This window comes from Elgaria multicarinata, chromosome 2, assembly GCF_023053635.1.
Source record: "Elgaria multicarinata webbii isolate HBS135686 ecotype San Diego chromosome 2, rElgMul1.1.pri, whole genome shotgun sequence".
NCBI classification, from domain to species: domain Eukaryota; kingdom Metazoa; phylum Chordata; class Lepidosauria; order Squamata; family Anguidae; genus Elgaria; species Elgaria multicarinata.
In genome coordinates, this window is record NC_086172.1 from 27,955,206 (window position 1) to 27,978,556 (window position 23,351).

The 23,351-nt window shown below is 43.7% G+C and overlaps 1 protein-coding gene across 2 annotated transcripts in view; it reads right to left on the minus strand.

The window, feature by feature from the left end:
- Nucleotides 1-2,428: 2,428 nt before the first annotated feature.
- PLCL1 (phospholipase C like 1 (inactive)) overlaps nt 2,429-23,351 on the minus strand; it is a 252,003-nt gene continuing 231,080 nt past the window's right edge. For both annotated transcript variants that reach the window (XM_063116208.1, XM_063116209.1), the window contains exon 6: nt 2,429-2,682. In XM_063116208.1, the coding sequence (XP_062972278.1) occupies nt 2,500-2,682 (183 nt within the window). In that variant the 3' untranslated portion in view covers nt 2,429-2,499. The remainder of the gene's footprint in view (nt 2,683-23,351) is intronic.

Consider the following 23,351-nt stretch of genomic DNA (forward strand, 5'->3'; position numbering starts at 1 on the left):
TGGCCGCTGTGTGAACAGAGTGCTGGTCTAGATGGACGCATGGCCTGATCCAGCAGGGCTCTTCTTATGTTCTTATGCATATTAGCCATTCAGCTCAGATTACCCATAATGTGTGTGTGTGTGCGCACATGTGTGTGTGTACACATTCATGCATGTACACATTCATGAATGATTGATGCCAAATGTTATTTGTATATTTTTCGTGTTGTTCACATCTATACTCTGCCATTTGATACTGAAAGCTCAATTCTAAATGCATGTTGTATTAGTATGTAACAATTGATTTACTTAAAACATAGGTCAAAGTTTTTGTCCATAATTTTACTCTCTCAGAAATATGCAACATGAACATAATAGTGTTGTTTAGAAATCAGGGGTGGGGAAAATAACTTAATGCATATGGGATTTTCAGACAGTCAAACTTTCAATAATTGGCCTTTTGTTAAGTAGAGAAAAATCAGCACATTTGTTAATCAAATTAATTTAAAAAGTAGCTTTTCAAAATAAAAGCAATGCTTTAAATAAATATAGTCTCTTATATCCATAGAACACCCATTTCTAATAGAGGTAATGCAAATACATACTCAAGCATTGAGAAGACTGAAATATAGGAACACTGTTAAGAATATTTGAGCCAGACACTGAGAAGGATGGTAAAATGGAGAGTCGCTTTTCTCTTCACGTCCTCCAGCTTCACCATGAGACAAGACTGTCGTGTTGCAGGACACAGTGGTTCTGTTCTCAACATTTCAACAAGATTTTATATAACATGAACTGGTAACTATTAAAAGTTTTCAAGCTATTTATTTCTGCTACTGTTCCTTTGGCGATTCCATCACGGCAGCTTCAAATTTCTAACACGACATGTTTGTGACCCAGTTCACACAGTCAACTTAGTGTGGTAAGAATGTGGCTTGAACAGTTTGGGGGGGGGGGGGCGAGAGAGAGAGAGAGAGATGGCTGGGGAGCAACAGCCATGTGACTTAAGCTTCATAAGCACAACTTGCCACTCAGTCCATGGCTGTTGCACCCCTAACTTAACTCACTTTCAGCTTTGTGATGTCATAGTAATTCTGAATATACAGATTGATACAACATCAATGCACATGGTGCTCTGCGTAGTAACATGCGGAAGCACCACTGAACTACTCCGTTCTGAGCAGTTCATCCCACATTTTTAGCGGCTCAATTTGGTTGTGCGAACTTGTCCACGGACATCACGCGGTCATCCTTTGCTTGTCTTAGGGCTGCTTCTCATGTTACATTTAGAAGACGTTGAGCATATTCTCAAAGTATGACAGCTGACGACACATCGAAAAAAAGTGTTGGGAAAACAATGTTACACGCAGCTACGTGGAGAGAGGAGGCTCACGAATTGCAGAGTAGTGGTTAGTGTTGTACAACTCACAAGCCTTTCCTCAAAGTGAGTAGCAAATGCTGCCATTTCATGTCACTTCTACTTAGCCACAGGAGTAAGTCTGAACTAGGCCCATATTTTTGACATGTACCATGAGAAGTAGCGCTTGCTCATGTGTCTTGCACAGGATTGTTCTTATGAATAAAGAAAGCAGCTCACAATTTGTATCATCCTCTTTCAGATAATGGCATGAGGAAACCTCTGGAATTACTAAAGATCACCTTCATATTCTATTCTGTCTAAAGAACACTTCAAATCTCACACTTCGCAGCCGAAGCCTGGAATGACTCCGTCTAGAGCTACAAACGTTTTTGCAGGGCTCAAACGGAGCCCTGGTTTCCTTGAATTAAATAAAGTGACCAATTCCTTCCATTAATAGGTATTACATGAATGCATTTCAAATTGCGATTAGCAAAAAGTCAGAGGAGTGCTCATCAGAAATCCAACTGAGATCTACCAAAAAAAAAAAAAATTCTGACTGTTTAATATTTCATCAACATAATTTAATGGGTAAATTAATTATTCAACATTCATACTATGCTGAGGAATCCATTATTAATCCACGCCAATAAAAGGTGGAGTTCTCTAATTTTTTGGCTTTTTTTGTTTGTGTGTTTTGCTGTTTAAATCTTAATTATGAAGTCCAAACAGCACAGTGTATTAGAAGCTGCCTCCTCTAGAATGAGAGTATCATAGAATGAAATATAAAATGGATGTGTTATGCATTCTCTCTCGTTCTCTAACTTAGGTCTTCAGAATTATAAAAAATCTGATCAAAGATGCCAAAATAATAAATTTGGAAGAGGGCTAATCGTGTAACTCATGGCAGAACTTGTACAGCTTCTCCCCACACAAACGGACACACGCATAGAGCTTGAATTGATTAGAACTGTCGCTAAACTTAGATAAAAGAACTGCGGAAAAACACTGGCATTGTGAGGGTTTTAATACTTCTGATACCCTTTAGAGGGCATTCTAATGTGGAACTTTCTTTCTTTCTTTCTTTCTTTCTTTTTAAATGTGTTAAAAAAATAATTTCGGGCTATTGAAATATATGATCTGCCGGGAAGTACTGGCTCCTTTCACAGCCTCCCATTTTCATCGCCTGCCTCTTTTTCTTCAATCGCCTCGAGGCACCGTTTGGATTTCGCATCCACATTCCCGCATCCTGCTTTGCTCAGTCCACATGACAAGCAAGCCAGCTGGACCTGCTTCATGTTCTCCATGGCTTCGTTCTTGGCGTTCTTGAGCAAATCCCCTTGTCCCTAAGAACATACAACAAATAAGCAGGGGAAAAAGGGGAAAAATCATTAGTACAAGTGCTTCGAAATAGAACACAGAGCTGGCTCACAATCCCATTGTGATGTTTTTTGCCTTATACATGGTACGAGGTACGCAGGCAACTGGTCTCACTTGACATCCACTCTGGGGCCTGCTATTAATTTCAGCTCAGGCAGCAGTCAGTGAAATCGGGCAGCTCTGTAAAAGTCCTTCCCCTTCAGTTAACTCTAGAGCAGAGCTTTCCAAACTGTGTGTCGCGACACGTTAGTGTGTCAGCTGCAGTGTGTAGGTGTGTCACGCGAACATAATGAGAAACCTCTGAGTCTATGTGAAATAAGCAATACCAACTTGCATGCATTTTTACGCAGCAAAGGTGCCAATTAGCATGGTGCACTAGTATATTCCCCTTCCGTCGTATCCGTGTATGCACACCACGATCGAGGGATCATACAGGTACTGCGCATGCGCAGTATGCATAATCGGGTCGAAACAGCTGATTCCGCGTCACTTCTGGTGACGTGGCTGCACCTGAAGTGATGCATTCGAGAAATTCCATGGGTCCAGTTTTTTGATAGAACACTGTCTCAACCGCCACTCGATCGCAGCTCGACAAAATTGGTTCAATGTGAAAAGTCTTGTAAATGTATGTTATTATCTTGCAAATCATATATTTTTAAAAATATCAATGAAAGGTTTTCATGAGATATGTTGTGTCCCCATACATTTCGTTATTACAATTTATGTATGTGTCCGTATCTCTTATAAGGGGTTAGTTTAACCTCCCGTTTGCTAGTAAAACTGAATTACTGTGTCGCAAAATGATGCATGTCTAAAAAGTGTGTCACCAACATGAAAAGTTTGGAAAGCTCTGCTCTAGAGTCTCCGCAGGGCTTTGCACACTGGTCTCAAAACACACTATGTTTTGAACTATTAGCCATGCAACACAGTTAATTGCACCTTCTTGAAGCCATCTCGTGGCTCTAGAGAACGTGGCCAACAAATTTAACAAACAGATATGTGCCCTTAAGTCCTACTGGAAACAACATTTCCAAAGCATGTATATCCAGGCTCTGGACCAGAGCTCTAGCTGGTATCTGGATAATGTAGCTAGGAGCAGATGTTTAGAAAGAACCCAAGAATCCAATCAAAGCAGAAGCTTGTTAATCTGCTTAGCCACTGGGCTGGTATTGGCATAAACACCTATGTTCTCTACTCTTCTTAATGTTGATCATCACAATAGTAGACACGGTATAAATATTAAACCAAATAGTAGTTTCCATAATAATCAGATAGAAATGTTCTCACATGACAACTAAAGAGCAAGCCAGAAAGAGAGTTTTCCACAAAATCGGAATATATTTTCCACGTTTCCTCTCCTTCTTATTCTGTTGGTTTGTTTTGCCTAGCATTGCTTTTCCACCTGCCTTCTGATTTAACTTACAGAATTCCTAAAATTAACATTGGGCCTGATTGACCCAGGATACCACCTCAGTGTAGGGTTGCCATACGTCCCGGAAAACCGGGAACGTCCCGATTTCCAGGAGATTCTGAAATGTCCCGACTGGCTGGGCAAGAATCCCGGATTCCTGGTCCAGCTGGCTGGAGAAATTCTGACCTCCAAAATGGTGCCTCGAGCCTGCTCAATGGAGCAGCAGAGAAAAAGATGCTTTTCTAGAGCATCACCGCTCCTCCACAGGCTGACCTGAGTCACTCACCGTGACTCACCTTCTTGTGCTTGCGGACGTGTAGAAAAGGAACAACAGCGAGGAAAGGCGCACATGCGTTCCTCAGGCTTCCTGAGTCCCATGCAATGCAAAGGAGTTTGGTGAGCTTGGCTGGTTGTGATCAGACCTTTAGGTCTGGGTTATTTGTGGGGGGAGAAAGAGAGTTTTGTGGGGGGCAGGAGGGGGGAGCGAGTGAGGGGACGAGGGGGTGAAGGAGAGGAAAGGAGAGAGGGGAGAAAGGAAAGGAAAGTCACTCCCCCAAAAATCACCCTTCAAAAATCCACCTCCTTGGATTTAGGTTGCAAGCCTCAAATCTGTTACTTGGAAGTAAGTTGCAGTGAATTTAAGACGTCCGGTTTTACAGTTGTTGAGGTTTTAACTGAAAAATTGGGCTTTCCCTAAACCTTTACATATTGCTCAGGTTTTTTTTAAAAAAATCCTAGCCCCCACCCCAAAATTGTCCCAGTTTTGTGGATTCAGAATACGGCAACCCTACCTCAGTGTAGGGATGCCCACTGGAAGCCATAGGCCCAGCCCCTGCCATGATGCACCCCTACAACCCCCTAAGGAAGGGGTCTGTCCACTCTCCTACCCTAAGGGTGGCTGTACCTACAGCAGTGAGAAGGGGGCAGGTGCATAATTCTGTGCCTCAGCTGACTAATTTCTTCTGGTTTCAAACTGTATCAACTGTAAATCTATGCAACGTTTAGGGAAGTCTGCCCCTAGTGACTGAAAATCTTACCGCATGCAATCTTACCACCTGGGGGAATGTAGGATTGTTCAGTTTCTGGCCTCCAAGGTCAGGAACAGGGCTCCAATCTCAGACCCCAGAAACTGTACTCCCCACCCCTTCCCCTTCCGCCGCCCCCTCATGGCCAGCACAGTTCAGGCTTCATCTCCACACTCAGCAATGGAACATGTAGGATGTTTCCGATGGCCACCCCAGCCTCCTTCCCTCCCCCTCCGAAGCAGGGCTGCTAGATGGACAAAATCGCCCATCTAGCAAAACTGCAGGGTGACTGGAGAGCGGAGGCGAAGATCACTTTTGCCCTCCAGCCGCCCTGCATTGGATACTCAGCAGAATACGGAGTCTGCCGACTATGTTCACAGGATTGTGCCCTAAATTAAGTAATGGATTTTTAAAAACAAAATGACCTGAAGGTGCACATCCTTTTATAAGCTTAGGTTGATATACCAACAACACTCTTATCTGGACAGAGATATCCTAGCTACAGTTATCTATGCTCTGATAACCTCTCGTTTGGATTACTGTAATGAGTTATACGTGGGGCTGCTTTTAAAAACGGTCCGGAAACTTCAGCTGGTACAAAACAGGGCAGCCCGTTTATTAACAGGAACTGGCCGGCGAGATCACATCACGCCAGTCCTTTTACAACTTCATTGGCTGCCAGCCCAGGTCCGGGCCCAATTCAAAGTGCTGGTATTGACATTCAAAGCCCTAAATGGTTTGGGGCCAGGTTATTTGAAGGAACGCCTCCTCCCATATGTACCTGCCCGGACCTTAAGATCATCCACAGGGGCCCTTCTCCGTGAGCCCCTGCCAAAGGAAGTGAGGCAGGTGGCTACTAGGAGGAGGGCTTTCTCCGCTGTGGCACCCCGGCTGTGGAATGAGCTCCCCGGAGAGGTCCGCCTGGCGCCTACACTGTACTCTTTTTGTCGCCAGCTGAAAACCATTTTATTCTCTCAGTATTTTAACGCTTAATTTTAACTTAAATTTAAATTTTACTGTTCCACCTCTGTATTATAATCATATATCAATTTTGCTGCATGGTTTTATCCTGGTTGTGCTTTTGATACTGTATTTTGTATTTGGGTTTTTAACCTGTTGGTAGTTTTATGATGGTTTTAATTTTTGTGAACCGCCCAGAGAGCTTCGGCTATTGGGCGGTATAAAAAAGTAATAAATAAATAAATAGGGGCCCCTAAATACGTAGGCCAAGTTTCAGGTGACTGGGTTTCACAGCCTTGGATCGATGGCTCTAACGGATAGGCAGAAGGACAGACAAATGGACAGACAGACATCCTCTTTTATTATTATAGATGTCAACCTGCAAAGGGTCAAAGGGAGGAAGAGGGAACAACGCGAAGAAGCAAAAGAAATATATTTCTTTGCCATGAACCACAGTGCAAAGCACTAGATGGCGTCGCTCAACTCGTCTGCAAAATCCCCTCCCAGCAAAATCTGGCACTTGGAGACAACCGTGTTGTGATTCATCCCCTGAGACATGCCATGAAGCGTGGCATGTGTGGCACTGCTCTGACACTGGTAAACAAGCGTAGAGAGACAATGGTAGCTGGCAAGGTTTGGCACCAGTAAACAACGCTGGGGAACAACAGCAGCTGGAAATGCATCACAAGCTGAGAACATCCAGGACAGCTTAACCGTTTGACCAGGATGACTTTGGGAGACAAAAGAGCCCCTGTCTAACTGGAGGCCTCTGGTGTGACGACCGTGCCCGTCCTTCTTCCTTTCGCACCAGCCTCTTTTTAAATATCATTACCATCTGAATCACTGGGCTCCAAAGGAACAAACACGGGCATGCAAGAATTAGTACAGAACCTGTCAGTGGATAGCAACATGGTAACTGCATATGTTGGGGTTCGCTCCATATATACATGCTCAATGCATATGCATGGGAAGGGGGAGGGGAGGGGGAAAATGCTTTTATATCGCTTAATATCCAAAAATCATCGCAATACATGTATAATACATTGGCCCCATTCAGACAACACGCTAAACCACGCTGCTTCACCACAAAATGGTTAATGGAATGCATGCATTCCATTAACCATTTTGCGGTGAAGCAGCATGGTTTAGCGTGTTGTCTGAATGCAGCCAGTATAAACACCAGTGTAAAAACAGTGTAAGAACTATATAAAATAATAAATAATTTAAGACATTAGAACAAAGACAATAATAAAACAGAGCAGTGTCATAAACAATTACGAGCCAGGGAAAGCCTGTATAAACAAGTACGCCTCTCCACATTAAAGGGAAAACACATTGCTTACCCGGGGGTGGGGGGGGTGAGTTTGCATTTCCTGCTTCTTTGACGTAATTGTTATGAGCTGTATTACATGGGAGGAGAGGGTTTGAATGGAGTACTTCTCCTCTAAGCATGCTCCATTCACTGCCATTGAGACAGCGCCATCTAGTGGTGGAAGATCCTGCTTCCCCCCCCCCCCAGATATTCCCACATTAAAGTGGTTCTTTTAATAATGGGATTTCCAGGGGATAGTGTGGGAGCTGTCCTAGTCATTGACGGTGTCATGTAATGGACCCACAAAGTTCCATAAGTGGCCAATCACGAGCGTGCAATAAATTGCTCTTTCAAGAGGCATTTAAAGCTCTCCACAGTTTTTGTCTCTTGAACAATGAGTGGGAGAGTGTTCCTGAGGGTGGGTGCCACTACCGAAAAGGCCCACTTACATGCTGTTGCCTGACAAATTGCTATTGGTTGCAGAATGATGAATAAGGCCTCCTCAGAAGATTGCAGGAGTCAACTGGGTGCATATAGGGGGAAACCCTTATATGTGACCATCCCACATTACAACCTGCAGGTCATCACTTCTGTGTTTTTCATGGGGGCAGTGAGAGGGGCTGGGGAGGAGAGAGGCATATGCTCTCCTTTGCATGGAGAGAACACAGACCTTTCCATGAAACCTGGAAGTGAAGATGAAAGAAGCCAGGGTCACCCATCATTGCTTTCTCCGTGGAGGCTTTGGGTGATCATTCCATCAAGTCCTCCTAGGTTCCCTATTTTGATGTTGCCAGCAACAGATTGCCTCATCAGTTTACCTGGGCATCATGCTGGAAAATAATTGGCAATTATAAATGTTTGTGAACCATTCATACGCTCCTGTGTTAATCAAAGCTAAATACCATGGGTAGACAGATGGAATGGAATGGCATCACTGATGAAATGTAGTGATTATTATTTTTATTTTATTTTTGTCAGCTGATGGCTGTAACAAGACTGCTGTCAAAATTCAGTCACGACACAAGAATGCAAATTGATTTGCTTTCAACGCTATAAAAAGTGTTCACAACAAATCTAAAATACAGTCCGACTCCTTTCCATTGGGATTACATAGCATTACCTTTTTCTGTAAATCTGTTCTTCTTAGAGGGGCATTTATAGAACCCTTAAAGGGAATTCTGTTGATGGTCTCCTTCTTGTTTTGAAATCCACTGTTACGGATTTGGCCACAGCGGTGATATTGGTGTGCATGGTTTAAATAGTTGCAAGAAGAAAATGGGTCGTGCTGCGTCCCCACACACGCACACCCTGGTCAATGACCATGTACCCCCAGTGGCCCTGAATATACCCTTTTCCCACAAGGGAAACAAACAGAATTCAGCAGTAAGGAGATCTGAAACTCTATATAAAAGTTAAATCCACCTGATTCTTGGTATACTCTTAACCAAGTGGATTCTTGTTACTAAAGGTGCCTCATGGAATTTGTAGTCTTAAACCTCTGTAGGTTTAAACTCTTACTTTATACCTGTGCACACATATTCCACTAGATGCCGCAGTGCATCATGGGATTTGCAGTCCCAAGGCTTTGTAAACATTATTAGTTGTTCCTGCAGGCAAGTACTTCACTATGTTTGCCTTGTCCTTGACGGGGTTGCACTCCTCCTAAAGGATCGGGTTCGTAGTTTGGGGGTGCTCTTGGATCCAGAACTGTCACTTGAGGCACAGGTGAACTCAGGGGCAAAGAGCACCTTTTATCAGCTTAGGCTGATATACCAGCTGCGCCCTTATCTGGACAGAGATAGCCTAGCTACAGTTATCCATGCTCTGATAACCTCTCGTTTGGATTACTGCAATGCGTTATACGTGGGGCTGCTTTTGAAAACGGTCCGGAAACTTCAACTGGTGCAAAACAGGGCAGCACGCTTACTAACAGGGACTGGCCGACGAGACCACATTACGCCAGTCCTTTTCCAGCTTCATTGGCTGCCAGTCCAGGTCCGGGCCTGATTCAAAGTGCTGGTATTAACATTTAAAGCCCTAAACGGCTTGGGGCCAGGTTATCTGAAGGAACGCCTCCTCCCATATGTACCTGCCCAGACCCTAAGGTCATCCTCAGGGGTTCTTCTCCACGAGCCCCTGCCAAAGGAAGTGAGGCAGGTGGCTACCAGGAGGAGGGCCTTCTCTGCTGTGGCACCCCGGCTGTGGAATGAGCTCCCTAAGGAGGTTCGCTTGGCACCTACATTATATGCTTTTAGACGCCAGGTGAAGACCTTTTTATTCTCCCAACATTTTAACAATCTATAAATTTTAAATAACATGGTTTTAAATTTGTAATTTTGCATTGCTGCTGTTTTTATCTGGTTGAGCTTTTATATTGTATTTTATATTATGGTTTTATACTGTTGTTTTATACTTTGAATGGTTTTAATTTTTGTGAACCGCCTAGAGAGCTCCGGCTATTGGGCGGTATAGAAATGTAATAAATAAATAAATAAATAAATAATTTTTCCCTGCACCGTTCGAGAATTGTAGCCTGGCGGTTTCTACTTCCTGACCCAAAATGTGATTTATCACTGGATCGCATGGGATGGTGCACCAAACCGCTTTATCCAAAGTGTGTACCGATGTTTCAAGAATACACAGAGAGATGGTTTGGGGTGTGATGTAACGAGAGCATAGACGGAGCATTGCAGTTGCATGAAAATCTCATTGGAATTTCTAGGATAATAAACCTTCTAAGCCATTTGGATTGGCTGGTGGGGAGGGGTGGGCGGGCTTAGAGAAGTGGAAAAATCCTGAGCCAATGCAAGCAGAACCTCAAATGATCATATTTCTTTTTGTTCAACAAAAACATTAGAGATTTCCTGGTGGACATTAAGTGCAGGGTCAGCAAAGCACGGTGACATCCACTATGGGTCCAAGTCTCACTCTCCCCTCCGGGCTTTTAATGTACTCTGGGAGGAATGTGAAATAGGGGATACAACTGCCAGGCATTTGACAGGTTTGCAGATGCTATGGAGGAGACCTAACTCCTTCTCTTCCACACTACGCTATGGCTAACTTGCACAAATGCAAGTGGGTGGAACATCCTGAGGTGTTTGAGGAATCTGTGACACTTCCCATGATACCTGAAATAAGACACCGTGTGAAAGGAATGACTGATATTCCCACCACTGTGGACCAGGATGAAAGCAATGTGATGGTCCAAGACTTTCCTCAAATTGGTTAAGGATCTGGGTCTCCTGCCCTCCAAAATCAGGATAACATGGAAATTTCCACCCAAACCAAGCAGCTCAGGATCCTAGAGCGTCATCAGACTGGGGGGAAATCGTGTTTCCTTACCGTCGCTTTTCCATCCCTGCTTCTGTCCCACATTACTTCCTCTTTCTTCTCAGAGAAGAAAGAAGAAGTAAACAAAGACCATGTGGCCCATTCAGGGGGTGTTTTTTTCCAGCAGGAAACAGCAGCACATTCCGTTTCCCCCAAAAAAATATCAGATTAAAAGGGGTCCATTTTGTGACGGAAAAAAGGCAAGAAGGAGCAGGAGGCATACAGGAGGAAGTCATCGTCATCTAAAGGACATGCAAAAAAACCATGAGGGGGCAGTAGTGGTCATGCGATAAAACGCTCATCTGATGAACCCCCTAGTATCACATGCCTGCCTCCACTGCCTCCCCCAAAACCCATCCACCACTATCCCCAGCTCCCGAAACACATCAACTTCACTTTGGCTCATCCTGGTAGCATGAGGTACCATACAGCAGCAGTAGCAGCAGGGACAGAAGAGGAGAAAGGGGGGATTTCTGCCCCTTCACTCCCCTCCATCATTCCAACTAGGGCCAGATCTACACTATTGCTTTAAAGCGCTTTATAACAGTTTTATAGCGCTTCAAAGCAGTTAAAGCGCTTTATAACTGTTATAAAGCGCTTTAAAGCAGTAGTGTAGATCCGGAGGTCCTGGCAGCTGCGCCATTATCTTTACTGTCAACATGGGCTATATTGCCGTTGATACACACTTTGGTTAAGAGTTTGGTTGGCCCTAAAGGGAAACATGCAGACCCCAACCCCACAGCATCTTCATTTGGGCAAGATGAAAACGCAAAGAATGGTTTTGAGTAACATGGCGCAAAAAAAGAAGAAGAATGTCAAACATAGGTCCCTTGTGACAACACTGTGCCTGTACTGCAAGTAATCTGCAAAGAATAATTTCACTGGACGTGATCTTGCTGTGAAGCCATCTGTTTGCTTTGAAAAATTGGTTGCAAATATAATCTGCTTAAAAAGAAAAGAAAAAAAAGAATGCCAACAAAATTATGTCAACACCTTAACAAATCTAAATACCAGAAAGAATGTGGGTCAGTTCCAAAAGCCGGGTTAAACAAAACTAACCCTTGGAAAAATCAGTCACTGCAATAATTTGAGAACACATAGCCATTGCCTTGGCACACACATACAAAGAACTCATTCTTTTGGTCAGACAAAGAAAAGTCACATTTCTCCATTTTAGCCTTCCAAGGCTCTTGCTGCCTTCTGCTACAGATGTTATCACTGACTCTAGCAATAAATATCACCGCAGAGTAGGAAAGGGTTAAAGTCAGCATTGCTAGAATTCTACAGAAGTTACTAGGGAGAGCTTTTAGTAAAATGTTTAAGAGTTTATCTAAATGGGGGTTGCATTTCACAAATCCCCATGGCCTAAACTACACCTACCGCCCTTTCGCAAGGGAGGAGGGATGGTTGAAAGTTTTCCTGCTTCCGCGATCGTCCCACACGCGGGGGACGTTTCCCGCAAGTAAAGGAGAGCCATTTGTGGGAGGACGTGTGTCCCCTGATGGTCCTTCCACATGTGCATCGGAAGAAGTGGGTACGGGGATATGCGGCTATGGGATATATATTATGAATTGGGAGGGATGCACATGAAAGCAAAATCACAACTACGCTTGGGGTGGGGTAGGAGGTCCAGTGATTATGCAATGCTGCACAGAGATGTGTGTGTGTGTGTGTGTGTGTGTGTGTGTGTGTGTGTGTATATATATATATATATATACACACATGGTCAGCACCACAACACGGGCCGACAACAAATTAAAAAATGTGCCGAAAATGGCAGATGTTCCCCTCCCGCACACCTCCGAAACCACTGGACACGCCCCTGACAGCGGGTTGGCTGTTCGCCGAGCCAGGAACTCACGCCAAATAGCAACAGTTTTGTGAAGGGGGGGCACGCACACCAGCCACGGACTTCGGGATTGCAGCAAGATAGCCGGAAAAAACTTGACAAATCCAGTTAGTGATATTCCTGAATAACTGAGGGGTGGAGCTGAGATCCCTGCGGGATCAGCTGTGTATCATGTGTCCCAGTAGGAGCGATTTGGATATTATCCTGGTATAAACTGCTAGTGTGGACGAGCCCCCTCTCTCTAACACACACAAAAAATGCATTTCCCTTTCACCAGGGTTTCAATGGGGCCATCATTTCAGCCATTACTTTCAAAAGGGGGCATTCCCCTGACTCCCAGATACACATATGACGAAGGGGAAATGCTCTACTGGGAGCCTCTTCCCAGCTCCTATCAGCTGATGCGTCAGTGTCATCATTGTTTGTCAAATGGACTTTTATCGCAGTAAAAGTGACATCATGACACAGCCAATAAAAATTGGCTACATTATGACATCATCAAGGGCAAATTTGACCTCCATGCTACCAGTGTCACTGGGAAGGAGAGCTATTTTTAAACAAAAAAATGTGGTTGAAATTATTATTATTATTATTTATTTATTTATTTATTTATTTATTTATTTATATAGCACCATCAATGTACATGGTGCTGTATCAGGACTAAGAATAGCAGCAAACCAGTGCTTTGATGGGTGGGAACTTGGGATGGGTGAATCCCCCCATGTCCTCCTGTCTGTGCTCTGCTCGACAGACTCGCACCAGTTGCCTGACCCTGGTGTGTGTGTGCAGTGTGAGCCACCCAATGGTCCGTGGGTGCCTGGCAAGGACTCACATCTTTCCCCCACACACACAAGCCATGATTTGAGTAAACAGCGCAATTTGCATAAAAATGCAGCATAAAGGACTACGTACACCTGCAATTTTATGCAATTTTATGCAAATTTTATGCAAATTTTATGCAAATTTATGCATTCATGGTCCCAAGGCTCAGGAACAAGTTTTTTTTGAGGGGGGAGTCATCCTGCTCATCTCCAAGAAGAGGGGAGTATTAGGGGCTCTGGACTCTTCTCCATCTCAAGACTAAAACCCACACCAAAGAACAATTCCTGGTTCATTCCCCTCCTTCCCTACCACGTCTCACAACCCATCCCATTAAACCCTACTTACCAACTGGGCTGGCAGCAGCAACAGGCCATGAGCCACTGGGAGAGGGAGGCGGCACTGACATTAGAATAATGCTTAAGAAAATCAGACTTCCCATAGAGCCCTGGCGCCTTTTGCCCTGATGCCCAGCTCCGTAGTACACCAGATGCCAGAGAGAGGGACTTCCTTCTTTCCCTTTCCCCGTGGCCGGAGCACAGCCGTTGCTGCGGCTGTTGCAGAGCAGTAAGTAGGGCAGCCTATGCTGGCTAGGGATAATGGGAATTGTAGTGCAGCACATCTGGAAGGCATCAGTCAGAGAAAGCTGAAGTAGGGTTTCAAGAGAAAGCGGTGAAGGGAGGGGTGAGAGATCAAGGGGGTGGAGGGAGATTCCACTTTGCTTACAAATAAGATGAGTGAGCCGGTTTTGACAGAAGTAGCTTGGCTAATTTCCACGCTAAAGCAGATGCAGTTTGCCCGCTACTAATCTCCGTAGCCAACAGTGTAACTTATGCATGAATTTGGGGAAGTAAGAAAATGCAGCAGCAAGAGGAGGGCTGGTTTATTATTCCCAAAGCCGTAGCGGTGATTTCCAGGATGGGTGTATTCATTGTGTCTCCAAAGGTATGCTTTCGTAATCTCTGCATAGAAGGAGCACTAAAAATGAGCAGCAAGAAACATTTTTACTGAGATTACTTAAATTACTGTAATAACGTAGACCAGCCACCCCTGATGGGACTTCAATTCCCATCAGTCCCAGCCAACATGGCCAATGATCAGGAATTGTAGTCCAAAACGTCTGACTAAAGTGCTGAGGTAAACTATGCCATGTGCAATATAAGTAATGAAATATTACTATTTTTATAGTCCCCCACTTCCCCTGCTAAAAAACACCAGCTCAACTATTTGTTAACTTCTTCTGAAGGTGAGGCAGAGAAGCGGAGTGCCTCCAGGCGATGTTGGACTCCAACTCTCACCATCCCCAACCAGCATGGCTAATGATCAGGGTTGGCAGGAGTTACAGGCCAACATCTGGAGGCCCACCCCTTCCTCACCCCCTGCTCTTATTATTTTTATTACTGTCATGAATCTCTGTGCTTCTTGTATAGAAGGTGCGGGGCAAGAGGGATGGACACTTATTAGTGAGTTAATGCCTTTAGGGCAACCTTTCCCAACCTGGGGCCCTCCAGATGTTTTGGACTACAACTCCCAGGATTCCTGTCCATTGGTCGTGCTGGCTGGGGCTGATGGGAGTTGAAGTCCAAAACTTGTGGAGGGCACCAGGTTGGCGGAGGCTGAGATAGAGTGAATAGGGTTGCATGAACCCTTTTGCAAGGGAGGTGAAATGAGTCGCCAGAGACAGAGAAGGAAGAACTCAAAGCACTATGAAATGAACCAGAAGAGCCTCTTTTCCACTCCTCTGGTGTGAGGCAGGAGAATCCCTCCATTAATCAGAACTCAAGCCCTCGATCCTGAACCTGAGAAATAACACATAGGATTGAGTTTATCTGCCACTGGAGAAACCAGCCAGATCATCAAAGCAACATCATAATGTCAATAGGCTACAGCACGTAATATGGAAAACTTCGAGGTTGGGCAGCATATGCTCACTGATCTGAGCAACTGGGGGTCTTTTCATATTTTTGAGGAGTAGCTCCGGATCAAGTGAAACCTTGCTTAACACTTTTCTACATGTGAATATGAATTTACCCAGTCTTTAGATGAGGGCTTAGAGACACGCCACCGCAATAAATATTGTACAGCTATCGAAGAGTCAAGCCTACAAAATGGCTAACAAGATGAAACCAACCTATAATATGGATTGGGTATATTCTCCTTCTACATACAATTGATTACCTGTCAGATAGGGTTTCCCCTGCATTATACATTGGTACATATTTGAAACTCCATCATGAGCAACAAAACAAGGTTTTAAGACGCTATCTTAAACCAGTGGTTACTCACCTCATAAGTCTTTACCTATGCAATTCTTTGTTATCTATAAAATGTATCTTATCACAGTTATTAATGTAGGATTCATGACAAAGGCTTTCATTGCTTAAACATAAGCTTTCACTGTGCACTTCATGTAATAGTCCCATAACTTTACTTAGCCTGCAAATCAGATGTCTTACAACAAAAGAATCCTAAACAAGTTAATTATAAGGCTTCATGCTTTTCTCATTTTTGAAAGGTCTGGACTGTGGATTATGATTAAACAGGCCTATTAAAGCAGGAGGGATTAGTTCGGCTAATTCCATAATAGTCTAGGCAGAATTCATTGTACTGTTAACTGGCTGTATCAAGGCCTCAGGCAGAAATATGAGCAAGTGCAGAGAAAGAGAATGAGAGAGAGAGAGAGAGAGAGAGAGAGAGAGAGAGAGAGAATACCAGCTGCAGAACCTCCAGTTAATTAAACTAAGGTGTTTCAGTGACTTTTCCAGATGTTGGAAAGAGGCAGTCTGAAAACATCTGGACTAGACAGAAGATGACCATCTGTAAACTGGATATTCCCAATATCTACTTATAACCCACAGAGCAGTCCACAAACAACTGTTCTAATTGGACGTATATAACTGATCCGTTTTGACCCTGAAAAGATATCAGCCACCTGCTTAGATGCCTACTGAATTCTGACGGTAAAATCAGGGAGATAAGCCTAGAACAGGGGTAGGCAACTCTTTTGGACTCATGGGCACATTTGGCAATTGTCCCCCAGAAAATGGCTGCCTAGTCACAGAGGACAAGTAACATGCCCCAAAGAATGAATACAAAGCAGAGGTGCGGCCTGAATCCCAACAGACTAAATAACTCCTTTGAACTGACAGCTGGTAAGAAAATGTGTTTAAAAATCAAACCAAATAACAAACCAAAAACTGGAAAGGAAGGGCACCTTGGGGGATGCCAGCAAAGGTGTTTGGGGGTGCAGTGGTGTCCACGGGCACCATGTTGTTTCCCCGCTGGCCTAGAAAATATAACCTAAGCCTGTATATTTAAAATGCAGATGACTGAAAGGAATATATATATATATATACATGTTACAATCGTCAAGCAAGACTATCTAATCTAGTAACATTCAGTATTCATTATCAACCCCATGGTTTGTAGCCAATGGCCTCTTTTTGGCACCTGAATTTAACTCCAGAACATATGGCAGCAAGTTTCATTTACTTTGGCATTCCCTGCTAAAGGATAACCATATTCTGCCAGTGCATTTCCAGACAGCTATTCCTATTTTAATGGGCATGCTGATATAACAAAGAGGGATAGATCAATTTGTCAGTTTTGCTTTCCCCAGCACTCAGTTTTTTTAAAAAAGTAAATAAATAAACCTGAAGTTCTTTCCTTCCTGAATATGAAGGAAAAAAACAAACTCCCTCATTTGCATCAGCCAAATCCAATAGGTAAAAGTTATTCCCTGCATGGAGAGAGCCACATTATACCTGCCTGCCATGTAGCCATTAAAGGTCAGGAGCCTGGTTTGAATACACAGGAATTCAAAGCCAGCCATTTAAGAGTGAAGCACTCAAAGCCTTGGGCCTCAGTGAACAAACCACATTCGTTTCCCCCCACATTAGGACTATTTTAATCTCAAATTCTTTCCATCCCAAATATGAAACAAAAATGCAAATTTGGGTACATTCTTAATACAAATGAACTGAAGTAAAATTATCACCTATCACTAATACAGAATGGAATCTCCCTATCATTTATATGGTCTCTAGACAGGGGAGTACCCAGTTAGCTGGGAGAAAGGTAATAACGGCCGGGGAAGGCAACGGCAAACCACCCCGCTATAAGGCCTGCCAAGAAAATGTCAGCAAAAGCTGGTGTCCCTCCAAGAGTCAGTAATGATTCAGTGCTTGCACGAGAGGTTCCTTTCCTCAGACAGGGGCCTTGTTCGCAAGTGGCGAGAAGCCATTGTGGATCAATTTTCCTGTGGGGCTTATCATTGTGGCAGTGGGCACCATTTTGAATATTCAGGGCACAACAGGGGTTAACCATAGCTTCTTGTTATGTGTGGACCCAACAAGGGTGGATCGTTGGAGCAATTGATAAGCCACCCAGAACCCATGGGCTGTGAGTGGGTTTTCAACCACACCAAAACCCCAAATTTGCCCAGTTCAAAAATAATGAGTAGTTATGGCAGGCCCCTGCCACATCCTGAACATTCAAAATGGCCACCACTACTGAAGCAAGAACTCCACGGGGAAATTCAGCTAAGGTGGCCTCTTCTTATGTGCGGACTGAGCCAGGGAAGCATAACTTCCTCCAGCTGGTCTTGGGTATCCAGACACTATAAGAACAAGCAGTGAGAAGCGTCAGAATCAGACCCAGCAATTTGTTTTCACAGGGGAGTCTCAAATCTTAGATCCTAAGAGTCATGGATGGGTGGAGGGAGGGAGGGATGGGGCTTTATCACATAAGGTAGTTTGAAGAGTTGGATGATTCTGGCCATATATAAGCACAACAGATTCCATGCATCAGAATTTAAAAGGTCAGGCTTTGGATGTGATTCCCAAGCAGACCTAGGACCCGATACCTTCCACTTTTCAAAATGAACAACATCTACAAATGAAGAGAAACTAATCTTTTAAATCAAGGGAGGGGCCTGAGTGCTAATCATGAGAAGACGTCAGGCAGCTCTTCTGTCTTTTCTTTCTTAACAGAATTTTGTGGTAGGAAAAAGGTGGAAGAAGTGCTGGGAAAACGTGTGTGTGTGTGTGTGTGTGTGTGTGTGTGTGTGTGTGTGTGATGGTTGGAAAGTCATCTGGAGCCCCTGTAAAATTCTCTGAATGAAGAAGGGTGATGGTGTAATAAAAGCCTTGCCTGGAAGAACGGGTCCACAGTGAGTACTACACCATCATAAAACACTTCCATCGAATCATCCCACGCACTGGCATCCTCTCCCTTTACTACCACGACTTTAAATGCCTCTCCCCTATCCTCAGCGCAAGTGACCTTTGGGGGGGGGGGGCAGATGCTTTTCAACGTGATCAGAATTAAAGCACCAAGTGCAACAAGGGCTGAAAAAACAGAAAAGGGCTGAAAAGACAGCCTGTGTAGAACCCCACCTCTTGGCCTGTAGCATCTCACGGGCCATGGACTCAATGATTTTGAACCCCACAACGTTTCCGGTTTTCTGGTTCACTGTTACAGCAAAACAAAAACCCTAACATCGCTTACCACACGAACAAACTATCAAACATTAGAAAATCTAAGGTTGAGCTCACACATATTTTTAGCTGTAAACCTAGACGTGTGAAGTGTGACTGCAACAGAGGTATGTGACTACAGCTCCCTGCTGAGCATACTCTTGATGGCAAAACCAGTTGTGCATCAGCTTGAGGCAGGGATGAACAACGTTAAGGGTTCCGGCAGTCAATTTTTTTTTTAAAAAAAAAAACCAAAACCCCAGAGGCCACACTTCTACTGCCAAATTTCGGTAGGAGCAGCATCAAAACAATCGCTGGGTTTTGCCACCAAATTTCAGTGACAAACCATGTGATGGTGGCCTAAAAGAAAGGCACATTTAGCTTTAAGCCAAAGCTTGGAAGCTAAGTTCGGTCTTTTTCGGCCACCGTTGTGGTTTGCTGCCACCACAGCAGGAAATCCGGGGGCAGCAGGAAGCAGCACTTCAAGTCAGAGGTGTGGGTGGCCTGCAGTTGACCACCCCCGGTTTAATGTGTCAAGCATAGGTACAAAAGAATGAGATTTCCCTCCCCACCCACCCCCCCACACATCTCTTTGCTTATTCAGAAAACGACTGAAAACATCCTCCCAAAACGTCCATCCCTTTCTTATTGTACCTTGAAGGCTTTATCCACCCAATAATGGGTCTTCGCTCCTGCCAGAGAACGACGTAGTAAACTCAAGAGGGGGATAGGCTAGCAGGCCGTTCTGGTTCATCCCCTCCTGGGATCAGTGTATCTGGTGCTTTTTCCTTTTTTTGTTGTTATACACTCATAAGACACTTTCAAAGCACATCTGACGTAGGTGATGCCACTTTTTTTCTGACTGTGCACTAAAAATACACTCAACCCGTCAGGGATTGCCTCTCTGTGAAATTTGAGCAAACAGCTCTTATTAAAAAAGAAGAATGAAATAAAAAAAAATACCTATGAGGAAAAGGAATGAACAGAAGCTTTACAGCTCTACGTTCTTCTCCACATTCTCTGGTTCATTTGACCTATTTAAAGCTAGCTATAAGTTGTCAAGGATACAAACTCAGACGACCAGAGTTTTCTACCATTGTTTTTACTGTGAAGCCTACTTCGTATTGAGAGCGCTGTAATCCTTTGATCAGTTTAGCTACTGCGACAGCTCTTGTACAAATCCTCTTCAACACCTTAAGAGCTCATAAAAGCTGCCAGTCTATGAGGCTGGGAAAACAGCAGCGGTAAAACAAACTGCTGTTTTGTCCGGAGCCCATCTGAATTTAAGGCAATTGTACAAAGCTCTTGGTTTTGTCCATATAAAGTAGTGGTTCCCTTGATTCATATCTCAGGAATCCGTGAGCTTGGTCAGTCTCGTATGCATCTTAAATGGTCGGTGAATGATCACAAACAAACAAAAATCAAAGGTATTATCCAAGATCAAAGCACAAAGATGAAAAATGTGTGAGCTTCCCATTAAATTACCTCCAGTTTTTGACTGCATTAAGATAGAGAGATCCTGGACCACCTCTTTAAAGAAGTGTCTTTAATTTCTATAGTTTGAAGATAACGCTGTACAATAAGGGGCCAAAGTAGGCATTACATGACGGACAGATATGGGTAACATTAACTATATCTCAATCTATCCCAATCTATCTATGAGCATCCTTAAACGATTTATAGCATGCTCGTTACTGGCCACTCACGGATGTTCGCGGGTCATTATGACGACACCGTCAGCCTCCTGTGCGTCTCCCACTCCGTTTTCCAGTTTTAGCGCTAAAAATGAATCCTCAGAAAACCTGACTCTTCTGGGATATATCGATATCGGTCAGGTTTTCCTGCCGTGTGCAGGCAAAGTTGTACTATAAAATGCCTACTAGAGGGCGCTGTCCCTTTCAACTGCATTGAGACTGTACAAGCCACATGGTTGCTGCTCTCTTCCTTGTGCAATTACAGCTCATTGCAGAAGCGGAAGAGAAGCAGGAAGCAGAGCCATGGCAAGGGAACGTGATTTCCCCTATCTGAAGGAACTCTATGGCCATAGCTAGACCTAAGGTTTATCCCTGGATCGTCCAGGGGTCAAACCTGTTCACCTAGGTGACACACAGGGGATCCAGTGCTCAGGCAGGGGTGAACCCTGGATGATCCCAGGATAAACCTTAGGTATAGCTGTGGCCTATGTCTATGCTATACCTATCTCAATCTATCTATATCTATGCTGTACCTATCTTGACAAATAACACTAATGGATTACATAGGGGGTTTCCCACTTCAATTGCACTCTTTAAATTTATGTAAATGAACTGGATTCATGGCTACCACCTTGCCTCACTTCCTTTAATTAAGTGCATTGCAGGAGCAGAGAAAGCTTTGATGTGCATATCCCAGTTTAAAATGTCATCATTTCAGATAGAGGGACAACTGTGCGTCAGAAGCTTCTGTAGCGCTTTCAGCATTAACAGATGGTATATTCAAGAGGACTGGAAGAATGAGAAAGGCAGGCGAGGCTGGGATTTGTTTTTTAGTGAAGCAGCTCTCTTCTACCAGCTGCCATTCTTCCATTTTCTACTAGAAGATTAAATGATCTGTAAGTGCCCCTGTGAGAACTTTCTATACAAACATGAATCCTCTTAAACTCAACAGCTTGGCTTCCATTATGTACACGAATCACCACTGCTCAGACTAATGGCTGACATAAATACTTGGCTTTCTTATGTTCTCCCTACTATAGAAAAGTCAACAACATAACTGATTCTTAGACAGATGTTACTTCTATTCCAATCCTTACTTGGAAGTGACGTCCCATTCATCTGAACAGTACACATATTATATGTTTAATTGTACACCTAAGGTGGTTTATATGTACATCTCAAAATTGAAGGTATGAAAGTGTCAAATACATATATCTTACCAAGAACAATTAAAAGGAAAAACCTTTAAAACAACAACAAACACATCAGCACATAAAATTGTAAGAGCAGAGAAGAACAAAACACTAAGTTTAAAAGCCTAGGCGCACGCGCGTACACACACACACACACGTTATTTTAACCAGGCACCTACAATTCCTGAGAGTGGACACTACCCAAACTGATCTAAGGAGGGCAATCCTGAAACCAACCACTTGGGCCATAGCTGGACCTAAGGTTTATCCTTGGATTGTCCAGGGGTCAAACCTGTTCATCTAGGTGACACACAGGGGATCCAGTGTTCAGTCAGGGGTGAACCCTGGATCATCCCAGGATAAACCTTAGGTCTAGCTGTGGCCTTAGTCTCAGCAGGGAGTGGGATCCGGAGAAGGACCTTCTCATATGATCCCAGAGCATGAGCGGATTCATGCAGGAGCTGGCAGTCCTTGAGATACCCTGGTCCCAAGCCATATAGGGCTATCTAGGCTAACCCCAACATTTTGAATTGCGCCCAGAAATGCAGAAGCTGTTTCAAAATTGGTGCTGTTGAGAGTATACTCAGTGATAAACCCACCTTTTCCTCTGCAAAATGTATAAACTGCCCTTAAGCTCCACTAATATGGGATTGACTGACAGTTATTTATTTATTTATTTATTTATTTATTTATTTATTTATTTATTACATTTATATACCTCCCCATAGCCAAAGCACTCTGGGTGGTTCACAAAAGTTAATGAAGATCTACAGAGAAGCCTGCCCCATCGAGATTTTTTAGATATAGGTCCACAATACCGTATTTCTTCGATTGTAAGACGCCATCGATTGTAAGACGCACACTAATTTCAGTACCACCAACAGAAAAAAAATCCCTAAGACACACCCCCAATTCTAAGACGCACCCCATTTTAGAGATGTTTACATGGGGGGGAAAGTGCGTCTTAGAATCGAAGAAATAGGGTAGCTAATATATTTTAAAAATCCCCTTTTGCCAGTGTAAACAGAGAACACTGGCATAATTTTCTTCATATGCCACCATTTGGTTTGGATGGACCCAGAACTGGGCACATGGCTAAACACTACATGCAAAATGATAAAGTGGACGAGTGCTGAAACAAATGACCACTTCAAGGTGTGCCTAAAGATTCTGTGCCTCCATTTTGAGCCTCACACTGACATGTAAAGAAAGTCATGCTTATGACAGAATAAACTGGTTAATCTTTAAGGTGCTGCAAGACTTTCTGTTGTGTTTGCTGCATTAAAGCAACACGGCTTCCCCTATGGAAATTATTTCATCAAGGAAATTCCCAAACTCTTTGCAGACAGTTGAAAGCATATCTTTAGGATGTTTCTTCTACCCTCTGTGCTGACTCTGAGCAATATTTCATAGGTCTACCCTACTAGGGAGCTAATGGACTAGGCAACCGTGGTATGTCCAGTTATCACAACGCACGTTGCCTAAGATCACAGGTGCCTGCTTTCTAAAGCAGGATGCTTCAAAGCAAGTCTTTTATTCAAAGGAGTTTAATGCCTTGAGCTTAC